The sequence below is a fragment of the Heterocephalus glaber genome, unplaced genomic scaffold (genome assembly GCF_053883595.1).
Source record: "Heterocephalus glaber isolate CG9 unplaced genomic scaffold, H.glaber_assembly_v1.0 deba00001457, whole genome shotgun sequence".
In the NCBI taxonomy this organism is placed as follows: domain Eukaryota; kingdom Metazoa; phylum Chordata; class Mammalia; order Rodentia; family Bathyergidae; genus Heterocephalus; species Heterocephalus glaber.
This window is the reverse complement of record NW_028258305.1, coordinates 8,220,484-8,246,903: the sequence shown is the minus strand read 5'-3', so window position 1 is coordinate 8,246,903 and position 26,420 is coordinate 8,220,484. Positions and strand designations below refer to the sequence as shown.

Genomic DNA, 26,420 nt, shown 5'->3' with positions numbered 1-26,420 from the left:
TTAGGATCAGTTGTATACAGACACATTCTTTCTACACATACTCCTTTTTAAACAGAGCGTACAATATGTATTTTTTTTCCACTTTGCTGTTTTAAAGTATGTAGTATGCTGCTTTTTAAGAGGAGGTGAGGGGGCAGAGTTATGTACCATAAAGATTTCTCCATGGCAATACAGGTAATTTCCTTTTGTAATGATAGAGGACTCTCTGGGCTCTGTGGAGGGGGAAATACCTTGATTTCTCTATTAGCTCCCTTTCAATGGATATGTGGTTTTTTTTTGTTTTTTTTTTGCTATTAGAGATACTGTTTCAAATAAACAGTTTTGAACATATATCATTCTGTGTTCTGAGACATATCCATATAAGTATATAAGTAGAGTTGCTAGGCTGAAGAATGAATGCACATATAATTTTGTTAGATATTTTACTGTATATTTTTTTCGAGACAGGGTCTCCCTATGTAGCACAGGCTGGCTTCAAACTCATTATGTAGTCCAGGCTGCCCTGGAACTCAGGGAGATCTTCCTACCTCAGCCTCCCAAGAGCTGGGATTACAGGTGTGCATCACCACCACCACCACCTTCCTTCAAAGACTTTCTAACAAGACTCAAGAGACACAGTAAGAGTTTGGTAGAAAGGACTGAAATTCTTAAGCCATAAGAGTTGATAAACAGTGGTGTTATTATTTAAAAGGAATTTTATAATAAAAACTGAGTATCAAATAAAACCATTTACATAAAAAAAGAGTAAAACCAACATGCTTTAAGCATTTTGAATGTTGAAACATTTCACCTTTCTGAGCGAGACTGTTCAACCAAAAGAGCAACTAAAGCTATCATCTTTTCAAGGGCAGCTGGTCTGTATTTTTCTTCTGCCAGAGAGAGGATATCTTCTTCCTCCTCTTCTTCTTCCCCTTCTTCCTCTGACAACACTTCAACTTGTGGCTAAGTGGAACAAAATTCAATTTTGGTGTAGTATTAGTTATATCATCTTGAGAGCAAATGATTTGCCTTACATAATCATCTAAGGCAGATGATGGCACAATAATGTTATCATAAAAAACTACCATTCAAAGGCCTAACCCTAACTTAAAACAGTCTAAACCACACCCGGGACAACTTAGACCAAGTTGGCAGAACTGTAAAAACAATGATTCCCAATACTGTTTACCTCAACTAGAGATAAATCCTTTAAAATAAATTAGAATAAAAAGTTATGAGTAGGACAAAACAATACTTCTTGTTTAATAAAAAGCTAATCACACAGAAAAGGAGATCCTTATTTGTAGCTTTCAGATAAGCTAAACAGTAGGTATTTGAAAGACATACTCATTGGGGCTCTGAAGCAAGAGATTGAAAGGATTTTATCATGTACAACACACCAAGATAAAAGTGATAAAGATAACCCTTTAGGCTAGAATTAGATAATAATAGTGTACATTTTAAGAAGCACTGCAGCATAATGATTAAGCATTTTAGCTCAGTGGCCTGATCAAGGATCAAAGCTCACTCATTTTGATCTAAAACAAGTGATCTCTGTATCTCAGTTCCTTATCTGTAGAATGAAGATAAAAGTAGTAGTTAGGGCCGCAGATGTAGCTCAGTGGCACAGTGCCAGCATGGCAAGTGTGAGGCCCTAAGTTCCATTCCCGGAACAACAACAAAAAAAGTATTTATCTCTTAGAGTTAAGAAAAGATTAAATAAGACAGTGCAAACAGATCACACAATCCAATGTGGGTGTCACAGACAACACAAAATTCATTTGATACTTAATAATTAAGATAATCTAATTAAATTTTTGGAAGACTGTAACAAACTTAATATTAAAGAACTTAGAAAATATGACCACTTGCCAAGTGTGGTGGGTTATGACTGCAATTCCAGCTACTAGGGAGGCTGAGACAGGAAGACCACAAATTGAAGGCCAGCTTGGGTAACTTATCAAGACACTGTCTTGAAATAAAATCAAGGGCTGGGGATGTAACTCAGTGTTCCCTAGCTTCAATCCCAGTACCATAAAAACAAAACAAAACCCCACCAAAAATGTTCAACAAAACAATACACTGTTTATAAGATTTCAAAGCAGGCTGTTGCTAAGTTTATTTGCTTTGCCCCACAGCCTTACAAAGTGAAATTTATTACTCAATTGCTTGTTAGTTTGCTACAGCCATTAAAATTACATTAACAATATCAACCAATGTTAGACTCTTAACACTATCCAATAAATGGGCTAGAAGGAACTATAAAGGGTTTCAAAATTGTATGAGTTGGAATGACACAAACAAGACCTCTAAATCCCTGCTGTAAGACAAAAAGTGTACTTACATTTTCAGGTCCTTTGGTTCCCATGTAAAAATGTACCATTGTAGATATGGCTTGTAATGAAAGCAGAAACTGGCTCTAAAAAATTGATTAAAAATTAAAGTTAAAGACAAATTCTAAATACTGTAAATAGGTACATAATCCAAAAAGAATACACAAGATTCAGCCTCACCTCTTCTTCACCCATTTTGGCAAATTCATACAGGAAGGCAAAATACTCTGTAAGATGTTTACTGTGAGGTTTTACACCATGTTCCATAATTAATAAGAGAGTTCTCACAAATCGAGTGACACATGAACGACCACCAATATCTTCTACTGAGGCATCCATATCATCTGACCTGAAAAGAAAATTGTCTTAAACAGTATACTACATCTGGGAAAAAGCTAGGTGTGGTCGTCACACCTGTAATGACAGCACTCCTGAAGGCTAAGGCAGCAGGATCAAAAGTTCAAACCCAGCCAGGCAACTAGGCAACTTAGTGAGACCCTGTCTCAAAATAAGAAATGAGGCTGGGGATGCATTCAGTGCCAAGGCCCTGGGTTCAACCTCAGCACCTCCCCCCAAAGTTTTAGTTTTAATTTCTGTGAGACCGGATCTTACTATGTAGCCTAAAGTGCCCTTGAACTCACAGTGATTCTTCTGCTTCAGCTTCCCAAGTACTAGAATTATAGGCTGTATGCCGCCACCCCTGGCTTGGAACAAAAAATATTTTAAAAAATCTAAATCTTCTGCTTTAATTTTGTGATAATGCCAACTGTAGTAATCTAAGTAGCTGTAATCCAATTATTGTAAATAACTGTATCAAGTCAAAAAACCTAAGCCATGAAGTTATTTGTAGAGGATTTTCCAGATGCACTTGATTTAAAAAAAAAGTCTTCCATCTTGATTATTATTATAGATTATTTTTAAACAGAACCATAATTTTCCTTGTGGATATTTAAATACACTTTGTGTGCAGATCATAAAAAAAAAAAATTAAAAATGTTCAAAATGTACTTCTTACCCATCTTCCATTCCTGGCTGTAGATAGAGATGAGCATGCACAGGTCGCAGCCTCTGAATCACATGGATACACAAACGCTGAAACATCTGTAAAGAAAAAGATGTAACTTGGCTCAGTGGTTCCAGTGCCTGCCTTGCAATCGCAAGGTCCCAAGTTTGATCCCCGGTACCCCCCCCAAAAGAAAAAGATGTAACTACTTAAGTTAACTCATACTCAGTTAAGAAAGATACTAAGAATTTAACACATTTAAATCTGTAGACATACAAAGTAGGTTAGTAGGCAAAGACTGAGGAGAACAGTACTGGGGTTTCTTTATGGAGTGATTTTTTTCTTGGTACCGGGAACTGAACACAGAACCTCAACGTTGCCAGGCAGTGATGAGTGTTCTAAAATTAGATAGTAGTTATGGTTTCCCAACATTGTGAACATATTAAAAACTATTAAATTTTATACTTTGAAAGGACTGAGTGACTTTTACAGTATGAGAAGTCTATTTTATCTGGGAAGTGGCAAACTTCAGGTTAACATTCTGGTGTTGTGTCATAAGTGATTATACAGCTGTTACAGCTTGTGGCTAGGTGTCTCTTCCAAAGCCTCTTGCAGTCATAGGTGGGGCTTTTTCAGAGGTGGCTGGATCTAGAATGTGTGATGCTAGGATTAAGGGTGTGTGATTACTAAATTAGTCCACTGATTGGTTTGGCACTTGCCCTAAGCCAAGTAGCCTAGATAAAAGGGGCAGAAAGAAGCTGCTATTGTCGCTTGTGGTTCGCTTGCTTGCTTTTGCTATCTTCTGCCTGCCATGAATTGTTTCTCCTCTGTGATGCCCCTCTCCCATGGTGCCCTGCCTTGGAACCAGCCTACTATGAACTGAAACCCCTACAAACTGTGAGCTAAATAAACCTTTACTCCTTTTATCTTTGGGTGTTGGGTATTTTGTTTGCACAATGAGAAAAGTAACCAATACAGAAGCAATACTGAAATTTTCATTGTGTAATTTTTCAGTAACAGTGATAATAAACTAACTCATTTGACAGTTCAGATCCGGTGACAGAAATGAACTGCATCCTATTCATTTAACTTTCCAGACTATTAGAGTGTTCTACAGCTCATAAAGCATCCAGATCTGAAAGATAAGGCAGTTATAGCTTATCTTCCTACATGTAGAAAATGGTCATCATTTGAATCCCTTGACTGGGGTGATAGTTGATGTTAAAAGTGGCTGGTGAAAACAACATCAAAATGATCTTTTAAAAGCATTTTCAATGCAAGATTAAGATGTATTTACAGGCAAATCTAAGTAATTAAATTGAAAGCCATTTCTTTTTCAAATAATTTTTTCAAACACAGTTTTCCTTACCTGTCTCACTATTTGATTAGGGCATTTAATTAGTATCTGCATTGGCCACCAGTCATCATCAGCCATGCGGTCTAAAAACCACTGTTAAGAAAACAGAGCATGATTTTAACATTCAACCACTATTTGTTAAATGAGATAAAAATCATAAAGAATTTATGTCTAGTTGATGTTTAAATTAAGTTCTTAATACAATGGCTTCCTGAGTTGTTAAAAACTCATATATCTAAAATAACAAGGATCACTTCATTACACAGTTCCTTTTTTTTTTGGAGACAGGATCTTGCTTGCTATGTGTTCAGCAGAGTGCCGGCATTAGAGGTGTGTGCCACCATGACTGCCTCATTACACAATTTCAAGAATGTCTTTAATTACAATATACAACTCAGATGATGCTAACCTAAATTACTTTTCTAATAAGATAAAATACCATTTTCCTCTTAGGACTCATAAATTGTGATAAGACTATGGAATCTTCTGTTCCTATAAATAATATGATGACTATAATTCATTTTCTTTCTACTTAAAAATAGCCACAATGAAGAGTTAAACACCCAAAAAATGTAATTAGTCAAAGCTAGCATATAGAAGCACCCTTCAGAGCAGATGATACAAAATGGCATGAAGAAAAAAAAGCAACAAGTGTTTATGGATGAATAATTATGTTTGCTTTAAAATACTTTTGGTGGAAAAAAAAGGCATGGAAGAATAGGAATAGATGAATAAAAATGAAAGAACACAGTAATACCTTGGTTCACGAATGCTTCTGTTTGGAAACAATTTGGTTCGCAAACAAAGCATTTGGCAAAATTTTGCTTCCATTTGCAAACTCAGCATCAGATAACAAATGACCATGGCCATCTTTCCCACACAAACATAAACACAGCCATCTTTTCCAAAACTGTAAAACAAATTATGTTCATAAACCAAGGTACCACGGTATTATTACTTGTTAGAGTGACAGGTATAGGAGAATTCATTACGACTTTCTACTTTTTTTCATGTTTCCAAAAATTCACTAAAGGCTTTAAAAAGTGACACCTTTTGTCTGAAATTTCAGATGGTCAGATTTTTTTATTCCATTGCTACAAGTAAAATTAAATGACTAAGTATGTAAAAATTCAAAACTAATTTCATCTATTGGTCACTAACTAGGCTGCTCTCACCTTTGGAAAATCTTAAGACTTGTATTCCTAGGAAGTTTTCCACCTTGTTGGTTGTTAATCAAAAAATTATATTAAGCTGTGCACAGTGGTACACACCTGTAATCCCAGCTACTCAGGATATTGAGGCAGGAGGATTGCAAATTTGAGGCCAGCCTGAATAACTTAGTAAGACTTTGCTTCAAAATAAAAAATGAAAAGAGTTGAGGGTGTGGCTTAGTGGTAGAGTACCTTTAGGTTATATCCCTAGTACCACAAAACACATGCTTGTTATGTGTGCACACACGTGATTACCATTACTGGTGAGCAGATTATGCTTGGGGATTCATATTCTTAATATGGGGGAAAAAACTGAACATAAAACTTACCTACGAGGATATGTGGATTTTTTTAAAAAGTGGGGGTGGAGGAGATATATATTTGTAAGTATTTTCCACTAACATTCAAAAATTGTTAAGAATGAGGAGATATTAACAAAAGAGTTTCAGGTGTAAGATGGATACATTTTATAGCTTCTGGCCTTTTGGCTAAGATCAAGAGAAGATGGATACATTCTAGATTTTCTTCACTAGCATAATATTAAACTATTAAAACTGAGATCTTAAGTGTCTTCACCACTCACACATACTCATTAATTTGGGGGGAGGGTGTCTGGTAATACTAGGGCCTCTGCATTGAGCTACATCTTATTTTAAGACAGGGTCTAGGCTAAGTTATTAATGCCTGGGCTGGGCTTCAACTTGAGATCCTTCTATGGGCCGGGGATTTTGCTCAGTGGTGCTGCCCACTGCCTCACAAGCTCAAGGTCCTGAGTTTGATCCCCTAGTACCAAAAACAAAACAAAAAAACAACTTGAGATCCTTCTATCTCAGCTTCCCAAAGTGTTGGTATTATAGATGTGTGCTGCACCACCACATCTAGCTTACACAAATCGTTTTTCTATGTGGTAATAGATATGTTAATTTTATTGTGGTAAATAAATCATTACATTGTATATTGTGAATATTTGAAAGTTTTATTTGTCAAATATACCTCAAAAAAAGCTGGAAAAATCCAAAAGGAAAGTAAGTAGTTAAGAAATATCTGTGCTCAGTGATAAGAGTGCTTGCTGAGCATGTGGGATGTCATGGGTTCAATACCTAGCACCACCAAAAGTTAAAGACAAAAACTCTGCAAAAGCCTTTTAAATTGTGTGTGGTTTTTTCTGCTATGACATAAGGGGGGGGGGGCCAAGATTTTAAAAAATAACAATAGTAATTATTTAACTGGCATAAAAGATCTGATACATAAATTATAACTTTTAGCTATCAAAAACTTAGGAACAACTTACACTAGGCTCCCTATGATTTAGAACAAATAAAACAATTCTGATATAGTATCTCAGTTAACAAAACAAAGAGAACTGTAAGCTATGCATTGTTTGTTGAATTATTCACCTTACCTCGCAAGCTGCTTGACTATTATTAAACTGTTTGGTCAGTAGTTCAATCCACTGAAGCATTGTGGGCTAGAAAATAAAAAGAAGTCAGTCAAGGCATAGGGTCTTTTGAGCCAAAAATAAAACCCAGAAGATGAGTAATAACATAAATGTCACAAAAATCCACAAAATAAAATACATACCTTTTCTTTTGAATGTATAAATGTCTCTAGGACAAAGGAAGTGCTTAACTGTAAGAAAAAATACAATTAAGCAAAAATGATTTAATTATTTTAAAGTAATAAATCTGATAAACTTATCTAATGTTTACATATTACCTTTGCTGTCATTAGGGATACAGCTTTAGGATCTGGTAATGTACTCGGAATGCAACTACACAACTGCCACATAAACCTAGAATTTAAAAAGAAGAACTTAAAAGTTCATACAAAAGAGATCAGGAAACATTAAGTAAAAAAAACTACAATATTTACATAACTTACCCGAAGTACGTGTGTTCAAAAATGTTTTTGTCTTGAAGAAATTGCATGTTATCATGCCAGATCCACTGAAGAAAAAATGGTTACATTAGATATCAGTAAGTAGTTTACTTCATTACATTTTAACCAATATATTTATTAGACAAAAAAGATACCCTCTAAAACAACTGTAAAAGAAACCTATGCACTTAAAATTTATGTTGAATTTTTTCCAGGTAAAAGGAAAATAAGGTTACTAAAACTACTCTAATCATTATTAACCTGGAACTGTGCTGCACTTTGATTACAAGTTATTGGATAAAAATTTATGTTTAAATTTAGGAAAAACAAATCTTTAGCTCAGTTGGGTAGACCTAAATGACCCAATTACTTTGTATGCTCTAAAAATCATAAGAAATGGTTATTTCTAACATTAGAATACTAAGATCACTCTATTTTGTGTTCCTCTCTCAGAATACCCTAAACATGTTTTTAAGTCTTTGTCAGACAGCTCCATAAAATAATAATGGTAATTATTATTATTACTTTCATGCTGGGTATCTAACTCAAGGCTTTAGTCATGCTAAGCACATGCTCTATGACTGGGCTATACCCTCAGACCCTTAAAATTATTTTTATTTAGAAAAGATTTATGTTTTCATTAATGATATTATTGGCTTTGTTACTAATACATTTCCATATGCATTTTGAGATCTGAGATAATAGGTTCATCTTTTGGTTTGTTTTATGAGACAGGGCCTCGCCATATAGTTCAGGCTGGCCTGGAGCTCACTCACTGTATAACCCTGGCCTCAAACTCACGGCAATCCTCCTGCCTCAGGCTCCCACATATTGGGATTACAGGTCTGTGCCACCATGCCCAGCTTTGGTAGGTTTATTTTTCAGTAAAGGTTCCAAATCTATCTTTAATTCACCATTAAAGATTTTCCGCTATCACCATCTGCCTCACCAATACACTATATTAGTCCAAAATCATGTATCAAGGCTTCTGCTCTACAGTAATATTTGGGAAATCACTGAAAGGCCTGCTACAGACTTCTTGAGCATTTCCAGGCCCTGGCTTTCTGTATTTTTTGGTGGAGTTTATAATAATGACATAAAACATATTAAGTTATATAATCAATAATGTGCATTTCCACCTCCTACAATATGAAACAAAGCTTTATAAATGAGATGTTATATAAAATATATAAATTGATTTTAAATGTACTGAATGCTGAAGTGTCATATCATAAAACATAAGAGAAAAATATTTGCAAACCTGTCATGCAATCCAATAAAAAGAACATTATTATTATTATTATTATTATTATTATTATTATTATTATTTGGTACCAGAGATTGAACTTAGAACCTTTTGCTTGCAAGGCAGGTGGTGGCACCACTGAGCTAAATCCCCGGCCCAAAAAGAACATTATTAACCACATGAATTACTTGTGAGCACACCTTGATTTCAGCAATCCTTTCAAATCTCTAGTTTTATTTCACTTTAACCTGAAAATTATTTTCTTCTTCTAATCTCATTCACCTATGTCAGTTAACGCTATGAGTATTTATAAATATCCCCCCCCCCCCAGCACTACTGAGGGTTGAACCCAGGGTCTTCACAGTAAGCTATCTCACCAGCCCATTTATTTTGACAGAGTCTTGATAAGCTGTCAAGTTGCCCAGGCTAGGCTTGAACTTGTGCTCTCCTGCCTGAGCCTTCTAGAGTGCTAGGATCACAGATGTAGGACATTTTGCCCAGCTATCTGTAAATATTCTTAAACTCTGTATGGGATTCCAGATCTTAATATTGTATAGCCTGCTCTTGTATAATGGTATTTTTTCCATAAACACAAAATTTTAAACTGTTGCTAAAAATAAAATTAGGTTATACCTCCAGTAACTCTGATGAAACATCAAATTTATATTCTTTGCCATTTTCTTCTTCTGGTTCCATGCGTTTGTAAAACAGCATATATGCACTGTGTGTCTTTAAGAAGCAAGGAAAAAGAGTATATTTTTATTTGTACAAAATATAATTCTAATATTAGACAATGTGAAAGAAAGAAAACATGAAATTACTTTATATGAAAGAAAGAATTACCTTTTCAAAGGAGAAATCCATAAATTTATCTGTAACAGAATCATAGGTCTTCGTCTGTTTAAAGAAAACCATACAAAAATTTTCTTTAAGAAGTAGATTTACTCAGGAATATTTATATATGAATTATTTCATAAACAAGTAATTCTTCAATATAATTTTCCAAATAGTTTACAAATAACATATTCATAAGAATCCTATGTACTTCACAAATTTGGCCAGTATATCCTATTATTATTCGTACTTTTTCTTAGATAAGAGAATTCGATACCACAGTACAAAATTGAGAAAGGGGTATGGTGAGGAAATAGTTGATCTGGACCTAATTTTTGCAATATGATAAGTAGAAATAAAAACACCAAATTGAGGGCTGGGGATTTAGCTCAGTGGTTTTGCCGCCGGCCTGCCTCGCAAGTGCAAGGTCCCTGGTTCAATTCCTGGTACCAAAAAAGAAACAAACAAAAACACCAAATTGATGCCGGGGGCATGGTGGCCCATGCCTGTAATCCCAGAACTCAGGAGGCTGAGTCAGGAGGATTGCCATGAGTTTGAGGCCAGCCTGGGATTCACAATGCATTCACAGTCAACCTGAATCACAGAGTGAGACCCTGTCTCAAAAAAACAAAAGTCACACCAAAGTGAAACTGTATATTCTCAGCAGCACCAATATCACCAACATCAGTATCATCAACTTCATGATCATCATCATCATCATTTTTCAGCACTAGGGACTGAACCCAGGGTCTTTGCATTGAGCTACATCCTCAGGCCTATTTTGTATTTTTAAAAAATTTATTTTTATTTTGTTTTTGTGGTACTAGAGATTAAACCCATTAAATTCTTCAAACTGAGCTACATCCTCAGATCTTTTTCTTTTTTTTTTTTTTTTTAACTTTGAGAAAGAGTCTCACTAAGCCTCTGAGTTGCCTGGGCAGGGCTTGAATTTGTAATCTCCCTGCCTCAACCTTCCAGAGTGGCAGGATTGTAGGAATGGCCTACCACACCTGGATCTTAGCAACATTACAAAAATTAGAAAAGTAGGTAACTGAAATACTTTATAGGCATAAAGCTGTAACTTAAGCTCTCAAAATAGTACCCATATACATCTCCATCAATCTTTGAAAAATCCTTTTTTGAGCCTTAGTGCTATAAATAACTTTTGTAAATAAAATGGATTTGTCAGTATATACATAAAAAATGTTAACTGAGCCTGGTGTGGTGGTGTATGCCTGTAATCCTAGTACTTGGAAAGCTGAGAGGCAGGAGGATAGATGTAAATTAGAGGCAAGCCTGGCTACAGAGTGAGTTCAAGGTCAGCCTGAATTTAATAGTAAGATGCTGTCTCAAATGAACAAACTAAACAAACAAACCAATCAACCAAAAACTGATGGTTAATAAGGAAAGAAATACTAGAAGCTAGTAGCCAAAAACATTATAAGAAAAATGATGGAAAAGAAAAATGGTGATGGAAAAGAGAAGTTAGCTTGGTGTGGTGGCACAACCTGTAATCCCAGCACTGGGGAGCTAAAGCAGGAGGATCACCATGAATTTGAGGCCAGCTTGGGCTACAAAGTGAGTTCAAGGTTAGCCTGAACTACATAGCGAGACCTTATTTCAAAACAAAACAAGGAAGGGAAGGAAAGAGAAAGAGATAGTAATAAAAACATGGGAATCAGTAAAGAGATGAAATTTGAACAAGACAGCAGACCAGGAGACAAAATTTGATTGTGGGAAGGAGATATAAATAAAGGCAATTGCACGTAAAGAATACAAAGAGTTTAGGAGTGAGGCTTTTGAGAACTTGTAAGGGCTACTTCTTAATCGGTAGGAAGATAAAGGTTCCATTGGTAATTCTAGAAAACTATGTTGTGACAGAAAAGATGACAAAAGTTTAAAATGGGAAGTAAACAAGCAATATTGTGAATGATGTAATAACAAAAGGCTGATGTTTTTGAAAACATTCAACATTTCTTCCAAGTACTTTATGAAAAATATGTAGAAGAAAATGAAATAAATGAAAGACTTACAATTTGAAAAACTACCTTTTAAGTGTCTTACAATTATTTTGTTCCTTTTCTTCTGTCCTTTTTTTTTTTTTTAAAAAAAAAAACAACAGGCTTTAAAGTAAATGTCCTAGGAACAACATGTAGCAATGCATTGGTTTAGTGATAGAATTTGTAAGTATTCTACGTATTTAGTTCCCTTTTTTACGCAAGACTACTTTTCCATTCAGAAAGGTAGGCAAGCACACCAAGAAGGAATAAGGAGGGGCTGGGGATTTAGTTCAGTGGTTTTGCCACCTGCTGCGCAAGCACAAGGACCCGAGTTCGAACCCCCGTACCAAAAAAAAAAAGAAGGAATAAGGAAGAGCTTTATCAAAAGATAGAATATTGATATGCAGAAAAGTTTTAAGTACAACAAACCAAAAAACCCAAAGTTATTTCCCAAGATTAGAAAAAAAAAGTCTTTATTTGGGCTTATTTATGAAATAAAAATCACACACAGTTGATTTGTCAGAATTAATGTTTTTTGGGTTTATGCTTTGCAATTTGGGGATGGAATCCTAGGCCTTGCTCATGCTAGGCAAGCACTCTACCACTGAGCCACACATCCAGTCCAACAGTTTTTAAAGTTTCCAAGAAATTGGTATTGTACAATGATAAACTGACTATGGAGAAGTGAAATATATTTTTTATTGTCCTATTGTAAATTATTTAATCAAAGATGATCTCTTTTTATTCTGTAATTAGTATCAACCAAGTTGCTGCTGTTTTATAAGAAACAGCAGCAGTTACAATTCTTTCAAGCCAACTTCCTTGTGCAGGAGGATTTCTCAGATTACATAAAGGTAACTGGTCTAATCCTACAAAATTAATTATACAATATATTCATTATAATTCTCACGGCATTGTTTAATTTCTTCACCATTATTTGGCTATTTATTTATAAGTCTTTATCAGACAGGCTGAAGGTAGAAATAATTTAAAAATATTTCCTAGTGTCTATTGTGTACTGTGAACATACTAAAATTCAATACAATAACATTTAGTTTTAATAGCAAGTATAAGAAATTTAAGTGTCTCTGCTATTGGATTTTATCATATGTGGAGTAATAAACCATTTGTAATTTCTGAATACTTACCGTCATCTCTCCACCAAAACATTCAGAGGCCAATTGAGCAGAGTCAAAAGGTTTCACCTCAGCATCGTTAAAAAGATACCTAAAACAGAGCATATAAGGCTGATGAAGTACAAATGTGGTATTTTTGTATTGTGCCTACTATGTGAAAATATCTATATACTGGTATGTTGTAAATATTTATCAAACTATTATTTCATAAGGTAAATTATAACATGTTCTTCAACTCTGATCTATTAGAAACCAGAAATATTATTTTGTAACACTCATAAGCAACCTTAAAATCCAACAGATCTAGGGTGGGGAGCTAGCTCGGTGGTATAGCACTGGACTAGCATGTGCAAGGCCCTGTGTCTGATCCCCAGCATCACAAAAGGAAAAAAAAAAAAAAATCTGACAGACACATTTATAATCTAACATTAACATAAACAAGGAACATTGTTTAACTATAATATGTAAAGGTACGAGATGAGAAAGAGTATGAATCATGAGACTTTTCAAAGTCATAGACGCCATTTCAAAATTTACAATAAAGATTCAAAATATGTATTTTTTTGTACTAGGGACTGAACTCAGGACCTTGCGCTTGCGAGGCAGGTGGTGTCAAAACATACTTATTGAGGGCCAGGGATTTAGCTCAGTGGTTTCTTGCCTGCTGCGCAAGCACAAGGACCCGAGTTCGATCCCCGGTACCAAAAACAAACAAACAAACAAAAACAACAAAAACATACTTATTGAAATATATTCAAATGGATAAGTAAAAGACATGAACATGATGGCTGAAGGAGAAATAATAGCTGAATGAAATTATTCTGCTCACTGCAAATCAATTAACAACTGTATATTCTGTTCAAAGCAATATCCTCAACACTTAAAAGAGTGCCTACTACCCATGTAATCCCTATTCATGAGCGCCTTCCTGACAACATCTGTAGTCCAATAAACAACCATTAGAGACTAACTTAATAATTCCCAATTATTTACTTAATAAAAGATGCTAAAAAGAAAACGTGTACAGGAGGGAAAAAGCAAGGTGAAGAGTGAAACACGCAGATAACTTCCAAGTAGCATACACAAGGACTCTGTAGCCACCTGATGGAAGGCATTCAGCAAACACCTACTGAATGAATGAATTAATGGGTATGATCTAAGAAGTGCAGTTTTGTCTATGAATTTCCTAAGGTTGTATGCAAAATTTGTGTGTTCACCTTTCTGAAGAAAGTATTCATCTAATTCTCAAGAGTTCAAATATCTATAAGTTTAAGAAGTGATTCATAGTCAGTGGAGTACTACTCTGCCATATAAAGAAGGATAAGCTTGAGTCACTTGTAGAAAAATGGATGTGCCTTGAGATCATAATGTTAAGTGAAATAACTTTATATATAAAGTACAAAGTACAATATACATATATATGTATATGTACTACAAAATAAAAAACAGAGAAAAAGGTCCAGTGCAAACAATGTATCTAAAAGTGTACCTTGATTTAGCACAATTGTCTTACTTTTTTTTTTTTGGTTCCGGGGATCGAACTCAGGTCCTTGCACTTGTAAGGCAGGCGGCAGAACCACTGAGCTAAATCCCCAGCCCTGTCTTACATGTTTTATATGTTCTTTGGCCTTATAGTCTGGTTTTCAATCTGTACATATGATAATTAACTTTATAAGGTCTTAAAAATAAATGAATCTGATGCTGGAAAAATAAAAGGAGAGGTGGAAGGGGAAAAAAATTCAAGTGTTAAGTACATATACTAATTTCCTAATTATATACTGCAAACATGTACTAATAAAAGTTTTAAAAAAGCAATCAAAATAACAAAAAATAAAAGTGATTTATATTCTTTTGAAAGTCACATTCATCAAAACATTCTTTCAATTTTACAGGAAGTTTTTAGAAAACTAAAACAAAACATTTAAAGAGAAACTGCAATAAACTTATACTTTAAATATAAGGAAGTTTTTTTTAAGCCCAAAGAAAATAATATTTAAAACTCACCATTTATTGTTTTTATAAGCATGTGGATTGACTATATCTCTAATGAAGCTATAATAGTGTCCACCATCTGCTGTTCCCGTGTGAACAGTCACTCCTATCAAGTCATACTCATAGCTCTCAGTATCTTTTGAATGATCACTGACTTCCTTAAAACCTGAAATCATTTACATAATGGCAATAAGTTTGAAAACTGCATAAATGATATTTTATGATCATTTTTATAACATTTTATGTTAAGAAACAGACATAAATACTTTATGAATTCAATAGTTACAAAACAACTATTTGCTAGTCATTCACCATCCACAGCCTACCACTTCAAGAAAGCTATTACCACGGGCTGGGGATTTAGCTCAGTGGTTACACCACCTGTCTCGAGAGCACAGGGACCTGAGTTCGATCCCCAGTACCAAAAAAAAAAAAAAAAAAAGAAAGCGATTACCCAGTAACTGTGAAAACCACCATGTGTTAGTATATAATTACAGGCAACCTTTACATAAATACAAAATATCTGATTATTTAACCTTATTAGCCTTTGAAATAGTGGCAAATGCTTCAGTCTGGGTGTTTTCTTTTCGTTTTTTAGCAGTACTGGGGTTTGAATCCAGGCCTTTTCTCTGAGCTGTATCACTAGCTCCCTCCCCACCGCCCCTCCTTAGGTCTCACTAAATTGCTAGGTTGCCCAGGCTGGGCTTGAATTTGAGACTCTCCTGCTTTAGCCTCCCAGAAAGCTGGAATTACAGGCATGCGCCACTGTAACTGCCTCAATTTTCTTTGTTTGGAGTATGCAAACACAATACCTGAGGAGGCATCAGCCTATTTTTTTTAGTGTCATGTTAAGGGGAAACGGGCATTGTACTGGCAGCATGCCTCCAAATTTACACGTGACAGAAAGCACTATAAATGTGGCATGGTGGTACATGTCTATAATCCTAACACTTGGGAGACTGAGGCAGGAGGATCACACCATGAGTTCAAGGCGAGTGTGGGCTATACAGTAAGTTCAAGGCCAACCTGAAATACTACTGTCGCAAAAAAAAGCACTATGTACTAGGATCTTTGTGTATAAAGAAACAAAAGACACATTTCTCAGGTCTAAAGATTTAAAATCTAGGGGCCGGGGATTTAGCTCAGTGGTGCCACCACCTGCCTCGCAAGCACAAGGTCCTGAGTTCGATCCCCGATACCAAAAAAAAAAAAAGATTTAAAATCTAAAGGTAAAAACATTAATGAAAAATATTTTAGAATGGTCTGAGGATGATATGTGATTTATGATCTATATTCCTCCAATCACAGAGAAAGGAAAAGGTGGAGCCAGGAACATTTGGTTAAGTTAGGTAACAGCACCTGAAGAGAATGGATGGGCCTATCCATGTGGGTAGGCCTAATAAATTCTTTTAACGTAGCATAAATTTCTGCTCCACTGTTATATGGAAAATCATGAAAAATATAATAAAGCACAAATACTGTTAAGTCCTATAATTTTTAAATGGTTTTGTAAGAGGTTTAAAAACTAGGATGTATATAAGCAATCCTCACTTCTCAATTTTACCTCTGTTATGGCTTGTATAAAGATGTTTTCCCAAAGCCTAATGTGGTCATAGGTGGGGCTTTTTAGGGGTGGCTGGATCTAGGGTGTGTGATACTGGGATTAAGGATGTGATGTGAGTGGCACCACACAAAAGGCAGGTGGCCTGGATGGGATAAAAGGGAGAAGCAGGCTTGCTTCTGCTGCTCTCTGCCTTCTGCCAGCCATGCCATGGACTGTTTCTCCTCTGTGATGCCCTCTGCCATGCTCCTCTGCTTTGGAGCCATGTAACTATGGACTGAAACCTCTACAAACTGTAAGCTAAATAAACTTGTCTTCCTTTAACTTTGGGTGTCAAGTATTTTGTCTAAGCAATGAGAAAAAGTAATTAAGACACTGTATTTGCAAATATCTCTATGAGGCTATTTCATGCAACTTGTAAACATATGCAAACTATAACTATAAAAATTGCCTCCCATAACTCTATATTGTTTCATAGATGAGCTCTACCTTCTCTCTTTGAAGGAACAGTATGCCCTTCTCTTGAAAGAAAAGATTACTGTTTATATCTTTCATTTCCGATTTAGTAAGGATGAAATACTGGATATTCACTAAGTGTTGGACACTGGAGTTAGATTAAAACATGGTTCTCTTTGCTAAAGCTGGTGTAGCATAACAGCTGCTTCAAATCTTAAAAATTTTAAACACTCCTAGAACCCTAACTGTATAAAAAGGAATATCCTGTTAAAAGAAAAATGGATGAAGCATGAGCTAAATACTTTGTTTTCTTCTCTCATTACCTTATTTTTATTATGGCTGTGGTTCTTAAGGCACATATCCCCAGATTTGAAAACCACTGATCTTTTTGGAAGTAACAATTTAGTGGTTATCTACTTATGAAACAAGTGCCATCTTTAACTCACTATAATCCTTCTACTCCAACAGTCAAATGAAACTGCTCTGATAAAGCAAAGACCTTCCACTAGTTATTTTCAGTCCTGATCTTACTTAAGAACTTCTCTTTAGGGCCGGGGATTTAGCTCAGTGGTTTTGCCACCTGCTGTACAAGCGCAAGGACCCGAGTTTGATTCCCAGTACCAAAAAAAAGGAAAAAGAACTTCTCTTTAGCATTTAATATTTATGATCACACTTTGTCTTCTTTGAGATCTTTTTGAAATACTGTCTTGACTATCTTTTGTCAGGCTAGAAACCAGTCTTTTTCAACTTTGACTCCTCCTCCCTCTAGCAGAAGACCAACTAAGCTGACCTAGCATTGGGAGGCTGAGGCTCGAGGATCAATTAAGAGTTTGAGGCCACCCTGGACTACATAGTGAGTTCAAGGTCAGCCTGGAAAACATAAAGAGACTGTCTCGAAGAATAAAATAAAAAGTAAAAGGTAAGCTTCAAAGAAGCAAGACTTTGTTTTTTCATCATCTTGTTATTCCTATTACTATAAGAATAGCTTAAGTTATAGTTAACAGATGTACAGTTAATAGTTAATAGATGTTCAGTAATTTTTTGTCTTTTATTTACTCAATCATGAAGTCTTATTAACTCTACTGGTACTTGTTCTCATGTAAACCACTATCTTCACTATGGTTTATAAGAATGGCCTCACCACACAGCTTTCATCATCATCTGATTCATTTCAGAGTCACCTTTCCCAAATACCCATCTATTTGTCAGATTCCTGCTGAAAAATCTTCTAATAATGAAATAATGAATAAAGATCAAAATTATTAACATGGCTTTAAAAACAAAAAAATGTCTGGCTACAGTCTTTTGTCCATCTTGGTAGTAACACTCACTCCCCACACTCCCATCACCCAAGAGTTTATTTCTTCTTGTTGAACTCTTACTGAACTTATCTCTGCTTAAATGTTACCTTCTAATAAATCTTAACTCCCCTAGACTCAAGATATATTTACTGTCCTATTTGGTAACACACTCTAGTTGCAATTTTTTGTTTAATATAAGACCTACACACCTAGATCTAAGCTCCATAAGGGCAGCTACCATGTTTGTAGTGTTTGTCATTACATCTTCACTGCCTAGAGGAATGCCTACAACCCTTACCTACAATAGATATTTAATGGTTAACTGAACTAACATGCCACATTGTCTACTTACATTTATTTATTTATTGGTTTTTTTGAGACAGAGTCTCATCATGTAGTTCAAGTTGGCCTCAAACTCCCAGTGATCCTCCTGCCTTAGCCTCCCAAGTGCTGGGATTACAGGCATGCACACATTGCCTAAAAACATTTTTGTTTCTAAGATTCAATTTAATTGTATTAACTGTGTAGTTGAGGAAAACTTTACGCTTTCCTTTTTATAAGGACACATAATAGACAATGGCGGGTGTGATAGCACAACCTGTAATCCCAACACTCTGAGGGGCTAAGGCAGGAGGATAGTAGGCTGACCCCAGCCTGGGCAAGTTAAGTTTAGCAAGACCCTGTCTCAAGTAACAAAATAGGAGTGGTTGTGGTTGGGGACATAGCTTGGTAGGAAGGCCCTGGGTTCAATTCCCAGGTACTGTCTCCACCCACCCCACTCCTCAACAACAACAGACAAGAGAAAGAAATGAAAATTTACCTTCTTTCCTGTCACTCTTTGCCATAAGAAAATCTTCTGTATATGGTGTCATATCCAAACGTAATGGGAAGGAAAAGTGTGTATTCACTTTCTCTTTCATCATTGTGACCATATTAAATGTATACCTCATAGTATTAAAACTCAAAATCCGAGGCAATTTCTTAAAACATGCCCTGAAAGATAAAAAATGCCAGTTATATGCTGTATGTTGAAAATATTTTAGTTTCATTTACAGTTATGCTATACCTATTTCAATATTCAGCTTAAGAGTAAATAAGTGGCACTGTTTTAAATCACATTCTTACTAAAACTGTTTCTAGGGCTAGGAATATGGCTCAGTGGTAGGGCACTTGCCTAACATGAAAGAATCCGTGAGTCTGATCCCTAGCACCACAAATCAATAAATTAAGCATAGTGTATACCATTTAAAAGTTGGATGTGGTGGTACACACATCTGTAATACTACCACACAGAAGGCTGAGTCAAGAGGATTATTGCCAAGTTCAAGGCCAGCCTGAACTACATAGTGAGAGCCTGACTCAAAAAATTAAAACAAACAAAATCGACATTTATCCCCCTCTTACGTGAGTTTTTCCATTCTGAAAAGGCTATCTTATATTTAAATGAGGAAAATAAAAATTATAGTAGACTGTAGATCATAATGAAGACAGGCACACAGTTCAATGAAAGCATAAAAAGAACTGTATCATTCATTCTCCAGGGCCCAATAGGTCTTTGCTTCAGAGTTTTTCTTTCCTCTTCATTTATTTATTTAATTATTCTTTTTTTCTGGTACTAGGAATTAAAACTAGGGCCTTCACATTAAGCCACCTCCCCAAACTTTTATATTTTAAGACAGACTCACCAAGTTGCTAAATGGCTTAAACTTGTGATCCTCCTGCCTCAACCTCCCAGAACACTAGGATTACAGGTATAAGCTACCACACCTAATTTCTTTTTCTCTTTTAATAACCAGAATCAAAAAATTTCTTTTTGTGAACTTGAAATGCAAAGTCTGGTGAAAAACTTACTAAATATGAAACTAAACAAGTTACTTAACCTCTTTGAGATTAATTCCTAATTTTAAAATGAAGATTAAATTGGGCATGGTGGTACACATCTATAATCCCAGAATTCAAGGAGACTGAGGCAGGAGGATTACAAGTCAGAGACCAGCCTGGGCAATTTAAGAGACTCACTGATCTTTGACTTTATCTCAAAGTAAAAAAATACAGGGAGTTGGGCTGGGGATGTAGCTCAGTGTGAAAAGCCTGAGTTTAATCCAGGGAGAGTCTTAGGGGGAGAGGGAGTGAGAGAGGGAGATTGATTCAAGTGCCTACTCCATTTTATCCCTGAAACACTACCTGGCAAATAGACAGCATTAGTAGTGTCACCTATTTATTAGTTACTACAAAGGCAAAAGCAGCAGTGGCAGCAAATCAACTAGTCACCTAGATTTTACAGGGTGACCGACACACTGTTAGTTCAAGTTTTGTTTTTTTTTTTTTTTGAGACAGGGTCTTGATATGTAGTTCAGGCTGGTCACAGACTCACTATGTAGCTCAGGCTGGCCTCGAACTCGTGGCAATCCTCCTGCCTCAGCCTCTCAAGTGCTGAGATTATAGGTGTGCACTACCATGCCTGACTTGTTTCAAGCTTAAAAATACAAAAAATTGAGGATTAAACAAAATACATAACACAAGTCCAAATTTAAAAAATATATTTGTATGTTATTCCTTGTTAGGGAATAATTTCTTACTGTATAGTGCATAAAGATTAACAAGGTTGGTTTAAGGGCTACAGATGTAGTTTAGCAGTTTAACACTTATCTAGCATGTGTGTGGCTCAGGGTTCAAGTCCCCAATGCAAAAAAACCCAGTTGATTTAAATTAGGAGTGGTGGTGCACATCTGTAATCCCAACACTCAGGAGGCTGAGGCTCATCACCATGAGCCTGAACTACACAGCAAGACCCTGTTTTTCTTTTTCTTTTTTTTAAAGATTATTTAAACCAAGGGGTCAGTGAAAATTTAGGGAAACTAGAAATAAGGTATTACAAGCAGAGAGAATACAAAGTTCAGCAAGTTGAAATGTCAGATTACTTGGCAGGGTGGCAAATAATAAAGTTAAAGAAATATAACAGTCAAGATGGGCATGGTGGTGCATGCTTATAATCCCAGCACTCAGGAGGCTGAGCCAGGAGGATCACTTCTGAGTTTGAGGCCAGCCTGGGCTACATAGTGAGTTCAAGGCCATCCTGAACTACATGGTAAGATCCTGTCTCAAAAACAACAACAACAACAACAAAAAGCAAAAATAAGCCAGTCAAATGTACAGTTAGAATATGACCTCCATTCTGGGTGCTCTAAAAAGAGCAAGAAGTGAAATGGGCATATTCCCATGTACAATTTGGTGAGTGCTGACATATGTATATAATCATACGACTTGTTTATTTTTGGTACCAGGAAATGAACTCAAGAGTCTCATGTTTGCCAGGCAGGCACTGTGCCACTGAGCTACATATCCCTGGCCCAACCATATGATTTTTAAGTATATTTATATATACATGACTGTATATTTGTAAGCCTCTTTCCTTGACTTGACTCTAAGTTTCTATTTCATTCCATATATCTGGATCTCTTGACATGTAATAAATTTTCAAGAAATGAAAAAAATAAGAGTCCCTGAGGCATGGTGGCATACACCTGTAAACCCAGCACTTGAGAGGCTGAGGCAGGAAGATCACTGTGAGTTTGAGGTCAGCCTGAACTACATTAGTGAGACCCTGTCTCAAAAACAAAAATCCTTAAAATATAAAAATAAAGAGTCCCAACAGGACTTGTGGGCAGTAAAGTCATGCACTGTGACAGAAGATAAGAAAATGAGAAAAACTGGATGTGGTGGAACATGTCTGTAATCCAGCACTAAGAAAGCTGAGGTAGGAGGATCACCACTAGTTCAAGGCCAGCCTGGGTTACAATAGTGAGTTCAAGGCCAGACTGAAAGTGGCACCTTGTCTGAAGAGAAGAGAAGAGAGAAGAGAGAAGAGAGAAGAGAGAAGAGAGAAGAGAGAAGAGAGAAGAGAGAAGAGAGAAGAGAGAAGAAGAGAGAAGAGAAGAGAGGAGAGGAGAGGAGAGGAGAAGAGAGGAGAAGAGAGAAGAGAGAAGAGAGACGAGAAGGAGAAAGAGATCTGGAAAGACTAGAGTTCACATGATAAGCCTATTGAGTCTAAAACACCCAAATTAAGATGGCAGAGCACAGCAAAGCATTCCGAACTGAGAATGAATGTGCAGATCAATAGTATGCCAGTAGTATAAACTGGTGCTACAGTGGTAAATAAAATTACCTAAGAATTAAAAGACTAAGAAAACCAGAGGTTTAAAGATAGAGAAGAATACAATCCTGTTTAGGATAATAAACACTTTGTTCTCTTCTTCAATCAGCTCATCTTTGTTGAATACTTATAATGTTATTACAGACATACAAAAGCATAGGAGAGCCCAAAGCAGTAACTAACTAATTTGTTTGGGAGATCCAAGACAGATATTCTAGACAAACAGCAGAATCCTACTAGCTAAAAGAAGGGAATGTTTTCAGACATAGGGGCTTATGAAGAATGGCAGAATTATTCAGTAAATTTATTCTAACTAGAAGGAGATTCTTCAAAAAACTTGATTCAGTCCTTTGATTATCTTTTAATGACTTATTACATTCCTCTATAACGGCTAACATTTGACTTACTCCATTTTGTCTAAGTTCAAAACTTGTACCCCAACTCACTTCTCAACAGAGGAATTTGTCTTCTGCTAACTGCCTACACAACTCAACTTTCATTTTACTATACCCACCTACAGCTTTTTTTTTTTTTAACCAGATTGATTTACTGAGAATGACCACAGGAATACCATTCCTTTGAGAATGAGCTGAAGAAATTTTTTCTTAACCAATGTTAATATCTTACTGTACAACAGCTTTTCATTCTCTAATTTCAAATATGCCCAGATCTCTTCATCTAGAAAAGTCCTTTGATTCCAAAGTTCCTTCTAGCCACCACCTCCTTGGAGTATTTTATTGCCAACCCCTACCCCCTAGTACTGGCAATTGAACCCAACACCTCTGCAGGGTGTTTCCAATGGTTTTATTCAGCTGTTTACTTTCACATTTGTAAACTATGCCAGGTGAGTGTCTTCTTGAGTCTTTTCTCATTTTGAAGGGTAGCATCTCATCCAAATTTTCTTTCTTCCATTGTTTGCCTTTTGTCACTTTTTTCTCTGCACTTTAAGGTTTAAGCATTCAGTCCTTTCTAACAGGATATTCTGATAGCTTCAATAAATCAATTATGCAGATAATCCCAAACTATGGATGTCAACTATTTGATGCCATCAGCTGTTACCAATCTAATATTCCATTACTAGCTGATGTGAATCCTTCACATAGTGTAGCCTAAGAATTCTTGCAGATATAAGGTCCTCAGTAATTAACTGTATCAGATGGTCTTTAAATGCTCTAATTAGCATTATTAAGGCTTACCTATAGAATTTTACCCAACCCTTTCTCCCCCCAAACATGCCAAATTATAGTTCTTAAGAACTTCCCACTAGGGTGGGGATTTAGCTCAGTGGTTCCAGCACCTGCCTCGCAAGTGCAAGGTCCAAGAGTTCGATCCCCAGTACCAAAAAACAAAACAAAACAAAAAAACAAAACTTCCCACTGTAGGGTGGAAAGTGTGTTGGAAGTCCATTGTGGTCAGTACGATCCGGCAGGTCGCCCCATGTGTGTGTGGGTTCTGTAGCCAACATGGCAGATCCTGACCCCCACTATACTCGCTCCTCAATCAAGGTTGACTTCAACTACAGCAGCTGTGTAGCCTCTGACAGCCTGCACAGCTGAATGGACTTTCTCAGAAAAGTCTACAGTATCCTATCTCTTCAAGTTCTCTTAACAATAGTAACCCCCCTCAAAAAAGGGCCGAGGATTTAGCTCAGTGGTTCCGGCACCTGCTTCGCAAGCACAAGGTCCCAAGTTCAATCCCTGGTACCAAAAACAAAACAAGAACAATAACCTCTACAGTGTTCTTATACTTTGAGTCTATACATTTGTGCATAAAAGACTTTAGGAAGCTCTGACTGTAGCAGTTGTAGTTACCCTCTCTGATGTATATATTATTCTGCAAGCTTTTATACTGACTACTGCTGTATTTCTTGGTTTGACTGTATATACTCTACAATCTAAGAGAGACTTCAGCAAATGTGAAGCAGGGTTGTTTGCTGTTCTGTGGATTTTATGCCCGTCAGGATTCTTGGAAGTTTTTTCATAGTGAGACAATGGAGTTGGTCTTGGCTGCTGGTGGAGCCCTTCTTTTCTGCGGATTTATCATTTATGACACTCACTCACTGATGCATAATTACCACCTGAAGAGCATGTATTAGCTACTATCAACCTCTACTTGGATATTATCAATCTATTCTTGCACCTCTTATGGTTTTTGGAAGCAGTTAATAAAAAGTAATTGAAAGCAGTATTTAAGACTTTCATTAAGTAATAAAGTTTGAAATTTAATTGTTAAATATTTTTATGGCCTTTATTCATTTTCTGAGCTTTAAAATCTCACTATTCTTTATAGTGTATCTTTTTTTTTTTTTTGGTACTGGAGATCGAACTCAGGACCTTGTGCTTGCCAGGCAGGCGGTGGAACCACTGAGCTAAATCCCCAGCCCTCTTTAAGGTATATCTTATTTCTAAATTCTTGTAAATCAGGTAAGAGATACAAAAATTCTAACTTTTTATTTTTCAATACTTAACTGTTCATTTGTAATTTAAAAATAATTTTATATTACAACATCAATTTATCTTTAGTGATTTAATCTAACTTTCCCTTATGTAACATTTGATTTTGATTCTGAAGTACTAGTGTCTACCATTATGAAGTATGAATCTACTTTCACTAGATTTTAATCTCATAGAGTAAAAATTATAAAAGATAAATTCCAGAGAATTATTTGGTATTGATTAAAATTGTATTCTAATGTAAATGACATTTTTATAAAATGTATTAAATATAAGATGTATTAAAATTTAAGTCTGCTTAAAAGTCAGATAAAATGACCAATTTTTTTTTTTAAGTACAGGGTTCATTTTAAAATTATATAGTATGGTTATATTGTTAAAGGACCCCAAAGAACTGGCTCATTTGACATTAAGTATATATACTGAAAATAAAAATATCTAAAGAACAGAAAAAAAGAACTTGCCACTGTAGGCACTGAGAAGCGGATTTTTCAATTTGTGGATAGAATCTTTGTCATACTCTGATTATTACAGTGGTAAATAATCAGAATTTAAATATATTAATGAATTAAAGAAAAAATCTTAAAAAAAATTAAGGGTGTTTGAAACATACTGAAAAACTTTATCAAGCAGTCTATTGATTTTGTATCAATTAATATACACAATTTTTAAATATCCCAGTACTAGGGATTAAATCCAGGGGCCTGTGCAAGTGAGCGAGTCAGTTTTCTACCACCAAGCTATATCCCCAGCCCTTATTATTTGAGTCAGGGTCTCACTAAGCAGACCAGGCTGGCCTTGAACTATTGATTCTTCTATCTAAGCCTCCTGAGTAGCTGGAATTACAGGTATGCACCATGGCATCCAGTCTACAGTTCTTTTTTTTTTTTTAATCCACGAGAACATTTTTATTTTTTTGAAGCAAAACATTTATCGGTACATTTTAGATATGCATAATCATAACACTCATCATAGGGAATTTGCACCTGTACATGATATATCCTTGCCTTTTCTTTTATTTCCATCCCCCAGACTCCCCACTCCCCCTTTCCTATAAAAAGCTGTTTCCCTTCTATTTTCACTTTTATTCTTGTCCCTTCCTTCCTTTCCCTCTCCCCACTCCCTTGTTCCCCTTCCCATTTTCCAATATCTATTATACATTTTAATCCTTATTTCCACTTTTGGTTTTTCATACCAGAAAAACAATGTGGCATTTAAGTATGTGTGTGATTTATTTCACTTAACAGTATGGTCTCGAGGTGCATTCACTTAGCTATAAATGACTCAAGCTCATCCTTTTTATGGCAGAGTAGTACTCTATTGTATAAAAAAACACAGCTTTTATTTGTAGGTTGATGGGTATTTGTGCTGTTCCCAAGATTTAGCTATTACAAATTCTGCCACTATAAACAGGGATATGCATATACTGCTGTGCTATGATGCTTTTAACTCTTTCAGGAAGATACCTAGATGGGGAATAGCTGGGTCAAACGGAACCTCTAGTTTCAGTTTTTCGAGGAATCTCGA

At 35.8% G+C, this 26,420-nt stretch overlaps 1 protein-coding gene and 1 pseudogene across 5 annotated transcripts in view; one reads left to right on the top strand and one right to left on the bottom strand.

Annotated features, from left to right (window-relative positions):
• Positions 1 to 26,420, bottom strand: part of Usp34 (ubiquitin specific peptidase 34) — a 269,176-nt gene that overhangs the window by 33,500 nt on the left and 209,256 nt on the right. For all 5 annotated transcript variants that reach the window (XM_087216017.1, XM_087216020.1, XM_004867234.4 and 2 more), the window contains 14 exons: positions 19,108 to 19,280; positions 14,982 to 15,135; positions 12,990 to 13,068; positions 9,851 to 9,904; positions 9,641 to 9,736; positions 7,765 to 7,829; positions 7,600 to 7,675; positions 7,465 to 7,512; positions 7,286 to 7,351; positions 4,685 to 4,765; positions 3,328 to 3,413; positions 2,493 to 2,661; positions 2,324 to 2,398; positions 791 to 942 (listed from right to left, as the gene is read on the bottom strand). In XM_087216017.1, the coding sequence (XP_087072143.1) occupies positions 791 to 942; positions 2,324 to 2,398; positions 2,493 to 2,661; positions 3,328 to 3,413; positions 4,685 to 4,765; positions 7,286 to 7,351; positions 7,465 to 7,512; positions 7,600 to 7,675; positions 7,765 to 7,829; positions 9,641 to 9,736; positions 9,851 to 9,904; positions 12,990 to 13,068; positions 14,982 to 15,135; positions 19,108 to 19,280 (1,374 nt within the window). The remainder of the gene's footprint in view (positions 1 to 790; positions 943 to 2,323; positions 2,399 to 2,492; positions 2,662 to 3,327; positions 3,414 to 4,684; positions 4,766 to 7,285; positions 7,352 to 7,464; positions 7,513 to 7,599; positions 7,676 to 7,764; positions 7,830 to 9,640; positions 9,737 to 9,850; positions 9,905 to 12,989; positions 13,069 to 14,981; positions 15,136 to 19,107; positions 19,281 to 26,420) is intronic.
• Positions 21,864 to 24,713, top strand: LOC110346115 (protein lifeguard 4-like; annotated as a pseudogene).